Source organism: Stegodyphus dumicola, chromosome X2 (genome assembly GCF_044657685.1).
Source record: "Stegodyphus dumicola isolate Sdum_Otavi_A_Nest chromosome X2, ASM4465768v1".
NCBI classification, from domain to species: Eukaryota; Metazoa; Arthropoda; class Arachnida; order Araneae; family Eresidae; genus Stegodyphus; species Stegodyphus dumicola.
The window spans coordinates 107,503,751-107,519,964 of NC_140781.1; the positions used below are offsets into that span (position 1 = coordinate 107,503,751).

At 32.2% G+C, this 16,214-nt stretch overlaps 1 protein-coding gene across 3 annotated transcripts in view; it reads right to left on the reverse strand.

The window, feature by feature from the left end:
* Nucleotides 1–16,214, reverse strand: part of LOC118191579 (GTP-binding protein 2) — a 107,920-nt gene that overhangs the window by 81,811 nt on the left and 9,895 nt on the right. For all 3 annotated transcript variants that reach the window (XM_085810121.1, XM_085810120.1, XM_085810119.1), the window contains one exon: nt 3,828–4,042. In XM_085810121.1, coding sequence (XP_085666247.1) covers nt 3,828–4,017 — 190 coding nt within the window. In that variant the 5' untranslated portion in view covers nt 4,018–4,042. The remainder of the gene's footprint in view (nt 1–3,827; nt 4,043–16,214) is intronic.

Below are 16,214 nucleotides of genomic sequence, written 5' to 3' on the forward strand. Positions count from 1 at the left end.
CTCTGAAAACTCAAGTGAGTAAAACTGGAAATATACTAAAAAATTATCTTATATCCACAGCTTAAACTGTGCCGAGCCCACCAGAGACCAGCTCTGGTACTTTTTAGTTTTTTGGGATAAATCATAGTTCTAGCTAGAGCACACCACAACACAAAATAAGAAGGCCCCTGCACTTCTTTTATGTAACTGAACAACAATTTCAATAGAAATTTGATGTTAAAACTTTTAATTTTAGCAATCAAAATTATATTAAAATCCCTTATTAAATTTTTAATTATTTAATTATTAATGATGTTATTTGTCATTTTATTTATTTATTCTTGTTCCTCTTTCCTGATAGTTTTCCATTGGGCTTCGGCACTTCTAATTCTAGAAATTAACCTTTTAACTGTCATGCCCGAGATTAGCACCGGTGTTCGAAAATGTCACGCCCGAGTATTACTCGGGGTAATTTTGAGTGCATCGTATTGCTAGACTCGAATAAAAAATCGGGAGAAGTTTATTTCGGCTTCATCTCCTTGTCAAACTCGACTGTATCTCGGGAAAAGTTAATGTGCGCTCAATTCAATAGATGACAGCACTATACTGAAGATTTCAAAGGTTAGAAGTTATAAGTTCTTTGGTTCAAAGTGCACGGGATCTTTTTGTTGTATCTTTTTGTTCAAAGTGCACGGGATCTTTTTGGTGTCCAGTTCTTTGAAACGTTATATAGATGATTTAGATTCTTCAACAGAAGATGAAGGATGTGTGTTTGATGAGCAGTATTCATGATCTTCCATGGTCAACCTCAAAAATAAAAAAAATGAAGATATACTCAAGCCGAAGATTGTTTCTGACTACAGTCTAACTATGGGTGGTGTAGATCGCAGTGATCAGGAAATATCCTTTCATCCAACAATGCGAAAACGTCAGAAAAAATATTATGAAAAGATATTTTTACATTTACTAGACAAGGTACTCTGGAACTCATATTTGCTCTATAAAAACGTAGTTGGGAAATGTATTACATTTTTAGAATTTCGAATTCCAGTTGTAGAAGAGCTTTTACATAAATATGATGATGCAGCTTCTGGACAAAAGAATGTTGGCAGTCCACCTATAATAGATAACCCTGCCCGTCTTACGGAACAACATTTTATTCCCCATATTCCTCCTACTCCTGCGAAACATGAGCCTACAAGACAGTGCAAAGTGTGTTGTTCGGAAAAGAATAAAAATGGGAAAAAAGGAAGGAAACACGATTCTGGTGTAGTGATTGTGGAGTTGGTTTGTGCTTGGAAAAGTGTTTCCAGTTGTACCACACAAGACTGAATTACTGAACTATTAATAGATATTCACTTTTATTTATTTATTTATTTTCTAGAAAATAATTAACTTTTTTTTCATATTTAGCGGATATTGTATGATTTAGGGCTGTAATGATCAGTTTATTTTTATGTTTTAATCAAGAAATCTATTTTAGTTTATCAAATAAATAATTTAAAAGACAACCTGTCTTTCTTTCACCCGACACGGGTGTCCTGACGTTACAGCTATAATAAATGGTGGCAGCGGTTCAGATGAGAAAATCCATGCAGAAATTACAGACCGTCAGGCTCTAAAATTTCATCTCAAGATTGTGGGACAGTCATTGTCCGGATATCAATAGTGTTTTGCAGATATTACAGACCGTCAGGTTCTGAAGTGCAGCACGAAAAGTTACGAATATCAGTTCGAAAAAGTGATTACAGCTCTTCGAAGTGGGGAGATAAGAAAATCCATGCAGAGATTGCAGACCGTCCGAGTCTGAAATTCATCTCGAGTTTGTAGAACAGCCATTGTCCCAACATCATCAAGTGTTTGCAGATAGTACAGACCGCCAGGCTCTGAAGTGCAGCACGAATTTACGAACATCCATTCGAAAAGTGATTTACAGCTCTTCGAAGTGGGGAATAGAATCCACGAAGAAGTTACGGACATCAGTCCAGAAAAGAGGAACGACAGTCTCCTGAAATAAGCTCATCTTTAAGCGTGGTGATAAAGGTGTTACTTGTGCGATCATCTTTGTGTTCGAGAAAATTTACCGCAGTGAGCGTGTGGGACAATCATTGTCCGAAGATCATCAGATCATTGTGATGTGTAGAGTATTGAAAAAGTGATATGTGGGTGACCACCCTTGTGATCGAGAAAATTTAGATCAACAGATCTTGTGTGTGTGCGTTATAGGTGCCTGGATCATCAGTGCCCATAAAATCTTAAATTGTGAGAAGCGAAGTTACATCACAACCATTTCAACTCTCCAATCCAGACGGGTAAGTACCTTGGATTTTTATATTGAGGCAGTAAAGTAATTTAATTTATTTCTGTAAATCAGTATGTAAGTTCACATAACTGTTTTAAGTCAACTTGTTCCTGTAAAGCTTAAAGAAATGTGCTTTTTGGGTTTTATGTTACAATAAGAAAGTATAAAATTTAGAATTTAAACCTGTGTTAATAGATTTTTTTTTAATATCTGAAATGTTAATGTGTTGTGCTTAAATTAAACTTATATATTGGATTGTGTAAAAGAGTAGAATTACGGTAACTTGAAGGTTTTAATGTTAGGTGGCATTCTGACATATCATTTCTAAGACGTTTTGAATGTTATAAATATTAGAATTTCTGTTAAGGTGTGTCAAACTTTTATTTGTGTAAGAACTGAGAAATTTTTTTTTCTATTGAAGGAGTAAAAGAGGAATGATAAAACCCCCCAGTATCTTTCCTTTTAACTGTTGTCATATTAATGTTAATTACTAGCATATGGATAGGTATTGTGTAATTTATTGTATTTCTGAATGCATATTTTAACATATCCCAAATTTTGAGGAAAGTATATTGTATTATCATAAGCAAGTGTGTTTTACGCAACTGAATTTAAAGCTTTTCAGAGGATAATATTATTTGTAGTTTCATACGTCCTCAAGTAGACAATTTTTGTTTTTATTTTTATTTTTGAATGCATAATGTGCATATTATAGCGTAAACTGTCTTGTTTTTGTCTAACATCTGTAAAATAGGTTGTGAAAAAATTATAAAAGTTTAATTTTTACTCTCTCTTGTGAAAATGATATCTGTTTAAATCAATTGTATGTATCTGTAGTGTGAGGGAGCTAAAATTGTTAGGATCATAATTTTGGTTATATCATGGCATTCTTAGCAAAAGTTAGGTAAGAGGATCTTAAATCCTTGGCTGAAGAGTTAGGGGAAAAAGTTAGCCCTGAACTTAGGATATTGGATTTAAGACAGCTGATTATGGGAAATGAATCCTATGAGGACGAACTAGTGAAAGGCCTGTTAGAAAATATCACTTCAACGAGGCTTGAGAGAGAAAAAAAGGAGCAAGAAAGAATTAGAAGAGAAGAAGGAGAAAGGCGCAGTGGCTACAAAACTTTAAAAATTTTACCCATGCACTTCAAAATATCAATTTTTAACTACTTAAGTATATTTTATTTTGTACTAAACATTTGATTTTTCCAATAAAAAAATTTGACAATTTGTGTACCCAAATCATCAAAATAACTTGACAGTTAAAGGGTTAAGGGCTGCTTATATCAGAAACAGATTGCAGTTGTAAAAGTAGAAGCATTTGCAACTTCAGCATGTAAAATTTCATTGTGAATTGGAAGTTTACACAGCATGTAGCCGCATACTCAGCCGAAGTAACTTCTGACTTGTAAATACAATTTCATCATCATTCACCATTTTTTTTTTATTATTTTCCATTTTACTCATGATTTACATGACAAACAAAATCAGAACTCAAACAAAGGTTGGTTATTGATTTTATTTAAAAGAAAATTTAAAATTACCTTCCCTCAACCTCCATTTCATTTGAGTAACCAAATGTTCAAAACGACTTTTGGAGGGCTTGACAAGCTTAAGTTTATACTCAACATTTCCTTCAGCAGCTTCAGGTGGCAGAAAATCAGGAAAAGATGTAATATAGGATCCAGTTTCATCCTGAATGTCAGGATCAAAAAGGCCAACAAACGAATCCATTTGTTGCAGGTAAACACACAGTGTCCTAGAAATATAACAATTATTTTTCTATAGATTCACATGTACAAATAAGTACAAATATTACATGCAATATGCAATAAAGGACCACTAATCACACTTTATCTGTCAATAACAGCCTAAGCAACAAAAAAGTCTACTTTGTTGTTTCATAAGCTTAAACATTAAACATGCATTTATTCTTATTCTTTTTTATCAATTGTTTTGCATTTACCAATTTCTTATTCTCATCCACTACATAACTCTTTTTTCAGTTTCCCAATTGACCCATTTTTCATGCCAAACTGATTAATTCTATATTCTGAACTTTTTCAAATGACTCTTTTTAATATTCAAAATAAATTTCCTTAGTAATTAGATTTGACAGCACCAATAACAATTCTTTTGGAAACTGATTACCAAATAATTTATTTCAGATGCCAATGTTATTAATTGCCTATTCTAATGAAAATCAGAGCAACAATGTGATTCAAATATAGACAAGGTTAGTTTATTACATCAGCTATAGCAAAGCAACAATGGCTATCTGCCTAAGGGAAAAGATGCCTTCATGGAGAGCTTTGGTCAAGCTGGCTGTATTCACTAATTTTAATCTCTTCAGTAACTGGTGAGCCTAAGAATTTAGAAAAAAGTAATTTTTTAATACAATAGCATGTATTAGATAATAATGGGAAACAGTTTATTTTTATCATAAAAAGAGTAAAATCAGTAAATGTTGGGCTTGTCAGTTGCATTCATAACTACTTAAGAGTTAAATAACACTTTCAGAGTACTAAAAAAAAGTTTTAGTGAGTTGTTTTTCGGAAAAAAGAGAGAGAGAAAATACTGTCTTATCAAGATGTATTAAAAATAATTATGTGAAAAATGATGAATCATACAATTCTTCAAGATGACAGCTTGTCAGAAATTAAATATTTCTTCAGATTTCTCATCTGTTTTAAGAGTAAAAACATTACCAAACAAACCAAAAAAAAAAAAAAAAAAATCAATTATAACGAAAAGAAGTTATAATCCTAATAAATGGGCCTGATATATTTAAAAGCACAGGAGAGAAAATATCTGAAATATAAAAATGTAAGAAGAAATTTAATGCCTGCAAAAATATTTGTAGATATGAAATGTCATCATAATAATTTAAAAAAAAAAAAAACTTTTGGTAACAGAGAAGAATGAAAGCATTTTATCGTGGGGGCTGTTTAATGTGATCAGTTTGTCCATGGCTATTTTGGTAACATTAAAGGACAAGAAAAAATATATTTAAAAATAACAACGGAATTTAATAAATCCAATGAAACTAGAAACATATACAAATAGTTACTTTTCACAACATTGTAATTAAGAAAAAATTCTTTATGAACTGTTCATAATGTCTTTAATGCAAAAGTTCATTTATGAATTCTTCATAACATTTCTGGAAATTATTTAACTGATACTGTATCCTTAATCTTAATACTCACAGAGCATACCTCATTGTTAATGAACCTGCCAATGTAAAATTTAAAACTAGGCAAAAAGGTAATCTTAGTTTGCATAGCTGTTTTCATTGAAAAAAAAAAACATCCTGCAGAGATTGTTTTGGTCTTGAAGAACAGGGACCTGTGCCTGATTACCCTCAAAACTGATAGAGTTACTGAAAATCTACTTCAAGCAAAGTTTTTTTTTGGGGGGGGGGAGGGGGCTAATTTTTAATAATTGATTAAAATTGAAACTAAGTATTTGGTGACCTAATCTCTACTTGATGATATTTCTCTCTCACTCAGGAACTTGTAAAATCAATTTTGAAACATTTGGTGACTTGGAGTTTTTAAAAAAGAAAAAAAAAAAAAAAAAAAATATTCTGAAATATTTTGATTATATTAACCAAATTATTGATCACGAGTGGTATATTATCCATATTTTCATATACAAACAGGTGTGGCTTTGGAAATTTGATTTTACTATATGAATGATAACATTAACTATGATCACATTCATCAATGTCTACTGTAAATTTAGAAAGTCAACTTAAACAAAAGTTTTTAAATAAGAAGTTGTGGTATAGCTAAACGATTCTAAATAAATAAATGAATGAGGGTTTGATAGATGACAGTAAAATCTTCAGATCTTGTTTATTCACTTACTCACCTTTTCTGGGGGGGGGCGGCAGAGGGCTTATGAAATAACATTGCTATCTGCAAAGAATATTTTAGGGATTCTAATCAGATAAGTGAGGCAACTGCATTCATACTGGTTTATTTAATTTTAACTTGAAGCGCAAGAAACCAAACCTATATTATTTAATTAATTTCCTGCAGATAAATTTAACTCATAATAAGCTATCAAACAACTAAGTATATATTTTAACTTATTGTGTGCTTGTATTTACTAGTACTTTTATTTTTGTTTGCTAGTTTTTTTTAGTGTAGTAACTTGTATTGATACTTAGTTACTAATTTACTTATTATCAAGTCACTTCTATTTCCTTTTACTTATACTTGTATTTGCTAATTCTTTTCCCTTCCTTTTACTTACTTTAATATGGATTGTACATTTGCTCTTTTTCCAATAAATTAATTGCAAACAGCTATTCATTTTCCCTAACTACTGTACTTAATTTCATACTTACTCTGTATGCTGATAACATAAAACATGTTCTTCAAAAGTTGTTTAATTAAAATTTTACTTAAATTCCATTCCTTGGAATAATCTATATGCACCAATCTACAGATTACATATAATATATATATTTCTATAAAATAAGTAATGAAGTAATGATATCGAAACTTGTTTGGACTGACAATTCGAACTACGCTATTTTATACTGCTACAGTGAGCCCCCAAAGGTACGAAAATCAGACGTAATGAGCTATATCAATAGCTTTTATTTATTTATGCATTTTTGTCTTTCAAAATTACTCCAAGTTTTAACAAAAAAATTACAAACTCTTAAAATCATCCATGCTTAAGATGTTAGGATACACATTACATCCATAAAGAAATCCCCTTTATGTTACTTTTCTTTCACCTTTATCCCTATTTTTCTCGGTTTCCTAAACAAAAATTTTCCAAGACACATGTGAGCCCACCTCTAAAAGAATGAGTATATTCTAAAACAACAGGAACATCTTTTCCGAAAGTTTAAAAACTCAACATATGATTTGATCAGAAACCTTATCAATTATGACCCCAGCCTTGAACGCATGGTTAAAAGACAGAGATCAATACATCACAATCCTTCTTGGTGACTGTAAATTTGGTGACTGTAAATATGTAAATATTTATTTCATCTATTTTTACTCTCCTAAATATTGCGTTTTGTGTAAGTGTTGTGTTTGTGAACCTGCCAAAGCAGGTATAGACTTTGGTTTCCCTGGCAAAGCAGGATAAGGACTTTGCGTTTAAATATTTATTTTACTTATTTAAATTGCTAAATCACATGTATTAAATCATTCTCACCAAGAAGTTCTGTGTTTCCAAGTACTCCTAAGATACTCAAGCCCCCCCCTCCCTGTGAGCTACCCTCAACAAATAGCAAGTTAGTACCGTAGAGTGACACTAAAACTTATATTAGAACTGTGCTCAATTTAATTTCAAAGAACTGGACTTTGTGTGATATTTCCAAAGCTTAACTGATTGGAAGTCAAATGTCAAGGTTTATTTATTATGTGAACTTTATCAATTGCAAGCTTAAAATGTTTCACTTCTAGGATCACGTGACACCAAAAGTGCTCTCTTAGAACTTACGCTAAAAAGTGTTATCTTTAGTGACTATTTCCCAAGTTAGAAAAGTAAACTTTAGTTTAATAGATTGAATATGACCCTTTAAAGAACTCTGAACTTTTACTTTTGCCTCTTGCCACGGCTATGAATGCCAGACTTAGGTCGTGAAAATTTTTACACCTCTGGGTGATGGTAAACATATTAGGTTTGCCTTATTTGTAACTTATAAGCGAATTGTTAATGGCAACTAAGAAAGATCGGCAAAAGCTCTCAGCAGCTGAGGCCAAATGGTGAAGGATAACGATGGCGATGATGAATAAGAATAGTACTGAGCATTATAGGCTTTCAGTGACTGGAAAATCACAAAAGGCGAAATGCTGAAGAAATGTGAAAGCTTTTCATTTCCTATAGCTAATTGTTAGACATGGGTGACATGAAAACTGTTTGAAGAAGAGTTACAAAAATGGGCTGAAGAACCTTCTGCTATAAAGTGCAGGATTCTATTCTTGATTAAGAAATGTTTCAATAATGTTGTAACCTATGTACCAAGGCATGATCAAAAGCCTGAGGCATTATTACAGGAAGCAGCTCGTTTTAAGCATTTTAAGGAAGTAAGACAATCACATTGGATTACAACATTTCTCTTCTTGATGGGATGCTAGTACTAGAAAGATCTTGTCAGCTTGTGACAGAATTAATCAATCACCCAAAATTGCTTCCGATATGCTGGTCAAGTATGTATCTCGAGGATCCTCTACCCTATATTCACAAAGCATACAGACCTTTTCTTCTACAGTTTGCTCAGACTATATGAAGCACCTCCTTGGTGATTATACTTGGAATGGTGAGTTATCAACTTGTAAGGTAAGTAATGAATGCCAAATACACCTTGTCGGATTTCAGTACCAGAAACAGCATTTATATAACTTCAAATAAATTTTTGTGTTGTAAGTGGAAGCTGTTTTATTAATATTTCTGCTGTAAAACATGATAATTAGGCTCACAGTGTTAAAATTATCACAGGGTTTGATGTTTAATAGTTCTTTTTCTTAACACTTCCCTATTGACATTTTGGTTGACCATTTATGTCGAACAAAGGAGACACTACTGTATAAACATACATGTAACATATGAAATATGAAAGACAAACAAACTTACTAACTTAATTGAAAAAACAGACCTTTTCATTCCTAATTTTAATTTAAATACTGCCCCTTAAAGCCCTCTCTGGAATGCATCATTTCTTCTGCTGTAATCCGCAATGCTGTAAACTCTTGGCCAATCGCTGTTAAGAATGCAAACAAAGGATTCATAGCTTATACATACTTCAGCTACTCAATATGCACTCTCTTTTTCCTACCTTCTGTTGCATAGCAAGCATTTGTTCACCGCTCTTCAGTTTTCATCTATCATTCTAAAAACGCAATTGAGTTTTATAAAAAATTGTGGGGTGCAGATTGCAGACATGGTGCTGAGTGGTTCCTAAATAATTGTTCTTGTTCAAGAAATAAAATGTGTTTAATTGTCAGCATGGCCCCATTTGATTACAACTATGTCATTATACATTGTAACGCCATCACCATCTCAGCTCCAACTGTAAAATAATTCATGCCTTCTTTAGTGAAATGTCTCATCTATCTGAAATTACAAGTAACTGTGATTGCCATCCACCTATTACGTATTTTATTTGGGTACAAGCTACATCTCTCTAAAACATCTTGGCAATGACTAAAAAGTGAATTCATATCATCTTCTACCTAAACTATTACATACATGTGGGTAGCTATGGAGAGCGGCTATCTGTGGCTACCAGTGGTAAGCAATATATAAATATATAGTAAAGATAAACTTTAAAATTAGGTGAATTTTAAAATTTACTGAATATGACTAAACGTTTTTCATTTATATTACATATATATGTGTAATACTTTAAAAAATGGTATAGTTGTGATGTAGAGGCAGACAGAAGTAGTTGCAGTCATGGTCAAATTAAATATTCCTTTTCATTGTTGACATTTGCAGGCACAAATACTTGGCACAAAAGGCATGTCTGCTCCTGTGTTATAATTTTGATGACAGACAAAGCAGCAGGTTAGTTAGCAAGAAAAGCAGGAAGCAAAATGCAATGTTTCCAAGATAAAGTCCTCACTCAGAATGAATAGGTTTAAATTTTAATTTAATTTCTACTGGTTAGAGCTAAAGCATTATATAAGCTGTCTTACACCAGAGCATTTGGAAAAAAAAAAAAAAAAAAAAAAAAATATTAAAATGCATCATTTCAAAATGGCCATTGCGAAATCATTGCCAATTTTGGAGAGCACTTGCGAACTCACTGATGACTCTAGAGAAAAACATTTATTTAGATATCTTTACATCTATTTAAATGATGCATCCAATGTCAATTATTTTATTCCCACTCATTAAAAATGAAAAACTAATTAAAAACAAAAATAAAAAATCTGAAAGCTTTCAGATTTTATATTATGCCCAATGTTTTTTTTTTTTTTTTAAACATTTTGTATGTTACCTTTATTTATTAAATATGATGTTCTTTATACTTAAAACCATAAAATTCAATTCAACAGCAACATCACAAAGGAAGAAACCTCGCACATAAAATATCCGTGCTTGAAGATGCAAACGATGTTAATGGCATGCTTTGAAATCATTGAGTTTGTTACCAAAAAATTTGTTACAGTTTTACAAAATATGAAATAGATAATAGTACAGATTACAAATTTGGAATTCCAGATGCCCATACTCAAGCGGAGGACTATGTTACTCAAAATTTGATGTCTTTATATGCCATTGCTTTTTTACAATGCGAAAAACATATATACATTCGTGCAGATCCTTCATTATTTAATTTCTTCAAATATAATGCAAGGCTCTAATATTTGGAGACAACAATTTGAAAAGTGATTCAGACTTTTATAGTAAACCAACGCAAAATGGCAAAATGAAATTAATAGCCCTTTGAGCTAATAAACAAAATGCTTTTTTTCCCCCCAAGAGATCCTTCCACAATTTTTTTTTTTTTTTCCTTTCTTTTCTTCTGTCCTACACAATATAACACAACCATATCTGTTTTCACTAAAAGTCAGTCAATGAATTGCACATTGCACATCCGCCACAACAGTTGACACTTCAATGTACTCAAAGCAAAAAAGAAACACTAATAAGAAGCCACCCAACTGGTACAGTGGTTCGCGTCATTGACTGCTGTGCTGAAGGGCCCAGGTTTGAATTCCAAAGAAGGCATGGATGTTTGTAAGTGTATAATGTCGGTGTGGCACGGCAGCACTCTAAATATGCGGTCAGCTAAAAGTCCTCGTGTGCTCTCCATCAAAATTAGGGGCGGAACTGAGTTAAATTGTACTGTCACCTGAATGGTACTCAAGGTTGTTGCCAATGGCAGGCGTAATCTAGCGCTCCTTGCCACGAGGGATTTCGTGGGCTGACTACGTCAGACAAGTGAGCATAAGCAACAACAAATAATAAGAAATACGATAACTGAATTTCGAAAGTGCAAATCCACATGCACTCAGAAATATGTGCACTATATGCATACATGGGTTGCCACATAAATATTTTTTCTGCAATATGATAGACTACCTCCTCAGTACTTTGTTATGGCTTTTTTATGTGCGTACAGAAAGTAAGAAAGTACCAATTGAACTTATCAATCAGAAATAAAATATATATTATGAAATTTCATGATTATATTGAAAATACATACTACTCATAAATTGCCTTAATTGGAGTTTTTTAATATTATCATCTGGATTTGTATAAATGTTTTTATATGCTGAAAAATAGCAAGAAAGTAATTCAGTTTCTTAAAAAATTATAGATTAAAATTTTTCATACAAAGTTTGATTTATAATCGTTATACACATTCAGATAATCAAATCAGATCTCAAAATGAAATAACAGGTAAATAAAATTTAATACAGAAAAAGAATTTGCAAGAGAAGACCAAAAAGAATTCATAAAAGATAAAGCAAAAGATTTCCGACAGAAAAGTTTCAATCACGTACAGAACTACAAGTTAAAATTTCAATTTTGATTAAATTAAGATTTTTTTTTAATTCATTTAAATTATTATAAAGTAAAACTTTTGGTATACTCTTATTATTCGTAGCCCCCCAAAAATGTCGCAAGAAATTATTCATGAGGCACAGCAGTGTATCGCCAAAGGAGTTACCTGTCTACCTGGCAACCCAGGTATGCATTTATTCTGGCCATGGTGGAAGGCTGAAGTTGCATGGATGCAGAGTTTGTGCAATCCTCTGATGTTTTTTAATCGAAAACAGTTCACTGTGCACATAGGGAGAAACCCAGCACAAAAAAGAAAAAAAAAAAAAAAAAGGGGGGATTTTCTAGATGATAAAGTGTTTTATGATTGTTTCTTGCTTCTAAATGTCACCGATTGATTGCTCTTGTATGGAATTCTTTGAGCACTGCCATTTTAAAAATGGCTGCTGCCTTTTGCACATTAGCTCGGAGAAAATTAATTGCCAATGAGCTTGTGAATGTTTATAGCATCACTAAGAAGTTTGCTACTTTTCAATGCTGGTGTGGAATCAAAAAGGATAAACTTTTTTTCTGCAGGTAATTTTTCTTTGCTCTGCATGGTAAAGGTTTTTTTACAAGTTTTTTTAATTGAGATTTTTCAAACATTTTTTGGGAGGTAAAGATGGGGAAAAAAAATTCTTCTAACATCCATCTGTTTCAAAAATAAATAAATAAATGAAATCAAATGTTCAGTTGCTGTAATACATACATAGACACACACAAACAAATATATATATAAATCTGAAAGCATTCAGATTTTACATTACGCCCAAAGAGGCATTTTTTTAACATTTTGTGTATTACCTTTATTTATTAAATATCATATTCTTTGCACTCAAACCATAAAATTCAGTTCAACAGCAACATTGCAAAATAATTTTAAAATGAGCATATCTTTAGAATTTCTGATACACAGTCTTGCGCGCTGGAGATAAAAATGTTTTTTTTTTTTTTTCCTTTTCTGTACAGTGTTGCAGTTGTTCGCTTTGAAATCATCGAGTTTGAAATTCGTTAAAATTTTACAAAATATGAAAAAGATAATAAAACAAATTCCAAATTCGGGCTTCCAGATGCCCATATTCAGGTGGAAATGTACGTTATTCAAAATTTGATGGTTCTAAGTACTGTTGTTTTATCACAATGCGAGAAACACACATACATTTATGCAGATTCTTTATTATTTAATTTCTTTAAATATAATACAGGGCTCTAATATTTAGTGGCAACAATTTGAAAAGTGAACCGACATTTAGAGTGAATCTACACAAAATGCAAAACGAAATTAATAGCCCTTCTGGGCTAAAAAAAGAGAGAGAACCAAAAGAGGGAAAACATTAAATAACCTTGCTGCTCTCAGCTTTCTTATTTACAGTTAGCAAAGTTAGTAATATGTGCATAAATTAAATAAAATAAACACTCTATATATACATTTTTTTTTACTCTATATACATTTTTTAAGAACATCTTTGACTACATAAATCATCTCAATTTATGCTAAAATTAGTAAGTTCTGCCATATCTCACTTAAGTACAGTATTGATTTATTATAAAGCCCATTGGCCTAAGATATATGCATGTATTTTCAGACTGCTCTATGGCCTAAGCCCACAATCCAAGTTTAGGTAACTTTGTTTCAATGCAGTGCTTTTTTTTATCACTAAAAATAAGGAAAATGAGCATCAGGAGCCCCTGAAAAAATACTGTTTGAGGGCATCAAACTCTCTTAAATGGGCTTTCCAAACAATAACTGACATTTGTTCTGAGTAACTCTATGCAGCAGCGCTAAGATGCCTTACCCAAAAGACTCACATTATGCCAGCCTTGGTTAACCTCTTCAGGACGGGTGTATCATACATGCATCAGCTACTAATCCTCTTACCAGACGGCATGCCACTTAGTGGAATTAACCTTGGAGATGGTGTGTTATGCCAATGCATCACTCGGCTACTAGCGGTATTTGGGACTGATGCATATATGACACACCCGTCTGCAGAGGATTTTTAGTTCAGCAACATGCCGTCGCAAAGGGGATAGTTAATTAGGAAAAAAAAAAAATTATCTCTAAAATATTTTCTTATAATCACTGTATCATTTATAACACAAAAATAAGTAGTCATACTAAACTGTATTGAATCATTTTACTAAGCTAGTTTTAGACTGACTGACTGCTGACAACTGAAAAACAGAAATAAAGAGCATTATTTTCACACAGTACAAAGTCCAACACACAAACTGGATTTTTGATTGTCAGGTTTAAATATAGTAAGATGGCAATTAGACATGGCAACACTAGGAGTTAACTTATTGTTTAGGTAAGATAGAAAAATACTAACTCCCCATAGGTAAAGTGCCAGAGCAGAACAACTGGTATGCCATCATCAAGAGTCAAAATTTAGAGGCGACAAAAAATTTTAGAATTTAGAGGAGCACCAAGCTCTAAAATTAGGGATGGCAGAATTTTTAGAGTTACTTTAGAATTATCTGCCCAGTGAAGAGAAGAATCACTAGGCAAAGCAGTATGTCGCCAAAGTAGGCAACCAAGGCTACAGCAAAAATATACTTTAGTTGGCAGCCCACTAATGGTTGCCTGCCATTATGAAACTGGAGGGTTTATTTGCGGTTTCTGACTGCGATAATTGTTTTTTTACCAAATAAATGCAATTCTCTAATTGTTTTAAATATAAAGCAGGTCGACGTGTACAAGGAGATCAGTGCTGAGTTGCTCTGCAATGCCGAGAATACTACAATTATCTTAGTTTTTTAAAAAAAATCTACGATAGGTCAATGTGAGAATGGATAGCCGTGCCAAGCTGCTCTGCGATTAAGAGAATTCTGCAATTCAGTGATCCTTTTTCTTAAGTTAAAAAAATGCTGCTCTGTACATGGGACAAGGAAACAGAAAGATAAGTGTCTTATTATGGATATTTATTGCTTTTTAGTTTAGTTAATTTGTTACTGTTTTATGAAATGTTCAGTGTTTCGTTATGGACGTTTGTTTTATGTAATTTTTTGTTTAATCAGCCTTTTTAAATTCATTAATGTGTTGCTGTTTAATGCACTGCTAATTTTTAGAAATTGATGCTATTTTTCATATTTTAGGTTGGCGAAACTAATCGCCAATGTTCGGTGATTTTATGGGAGCACTTTGTGGATAATGCGAAAGTACCTTTTCAGGATTTAGGAGAGGTACACTGCAGTAAAATTTAAGAGCAACAAACTGTTTATAATTTAGGAAGATGCTGGTCAGCAGAATTTAGGAATGGCAGAGATCGCAATGGGTGGGAAAATGCGTAGAGTTCACCCTGCCTGCCACCTTCAACTGCTCAAAGGTGTGATCCTCGTCAACATCAATCAATGCATTTTTATTGCCCATATTTTACAATGTTTGGTTTATTAACAACACTAACTGCTTTGCTAAACTCTATAATCAAAATACCACAATGACTGGAATTGGTAAAAGGTGGGAGATTGTAAATAATTTCTTTGCCCCTTCTCACTAGCCTAAGAAAGAAATTTGAGGCTTTCAAATGACATCATCACTTCTTTTTTTCAAAGGTCTCTATTTAGGCTGAAGGGAATTAGCAAATAATGCTCATTTGTCTATGAAGACTAATAGACAATGATGTCAAATGGAAAATTACAACTATTAAATTTTAAATATAATTATAAATTACAGAACTATTATATTAATTAGGAATAATAACCAAATACTTAATACCTTGAAACCTGATGACCAGCTGGCTATTAGTTACTCGCATGACAAACTGTGAGATATTTTAAATTAGAATAAGACTAAAATGTACAACTAGGAGCTTTTGCACAGAGAAAGAAATAGCTAAACAAACTAATAAGAAAATTAGTAAACTTTTCATTATATTGTGCTGGTTAATATTAAAAAAAAGGAAAAGTAAGAATTAAGATGTTTAGGGGGTGCAAGTGCACCACTTGCACCCTACTGATTATACTCATGGACTCTTCACTAGTTGATAAACATGAGTTCACAGTCGAAGCCAAAAATATTTAAATCAAGACCTAAATGTTAAAAAATGTATGAACTGTATACTGAAGAATACGAAGCAGAAGATATGTAATGAAGATGAAAAAATATTACTATATAATATTTTCCAATGAATTTAATCCACATTTAAAGCAACTAAATATATCTATTAAGCCTGTGATTCTTTTCAAAGAAAGATTCAGTTTTGAGATATCAAGGGAGTTTAGAAGGCAACTGTTTTTATGTTAATTTATAAAAGACTGAATAAGCTTGTAGTTACAGAACTGCAGATCAAATGAAAAAATAATTTTTTTATTTTCATTTAACTCAGAAAAAGCTTAACTTTTCCTAAACATATTATATACCACTATATGAAACACAATTTATATATTTATGATGTGGATTG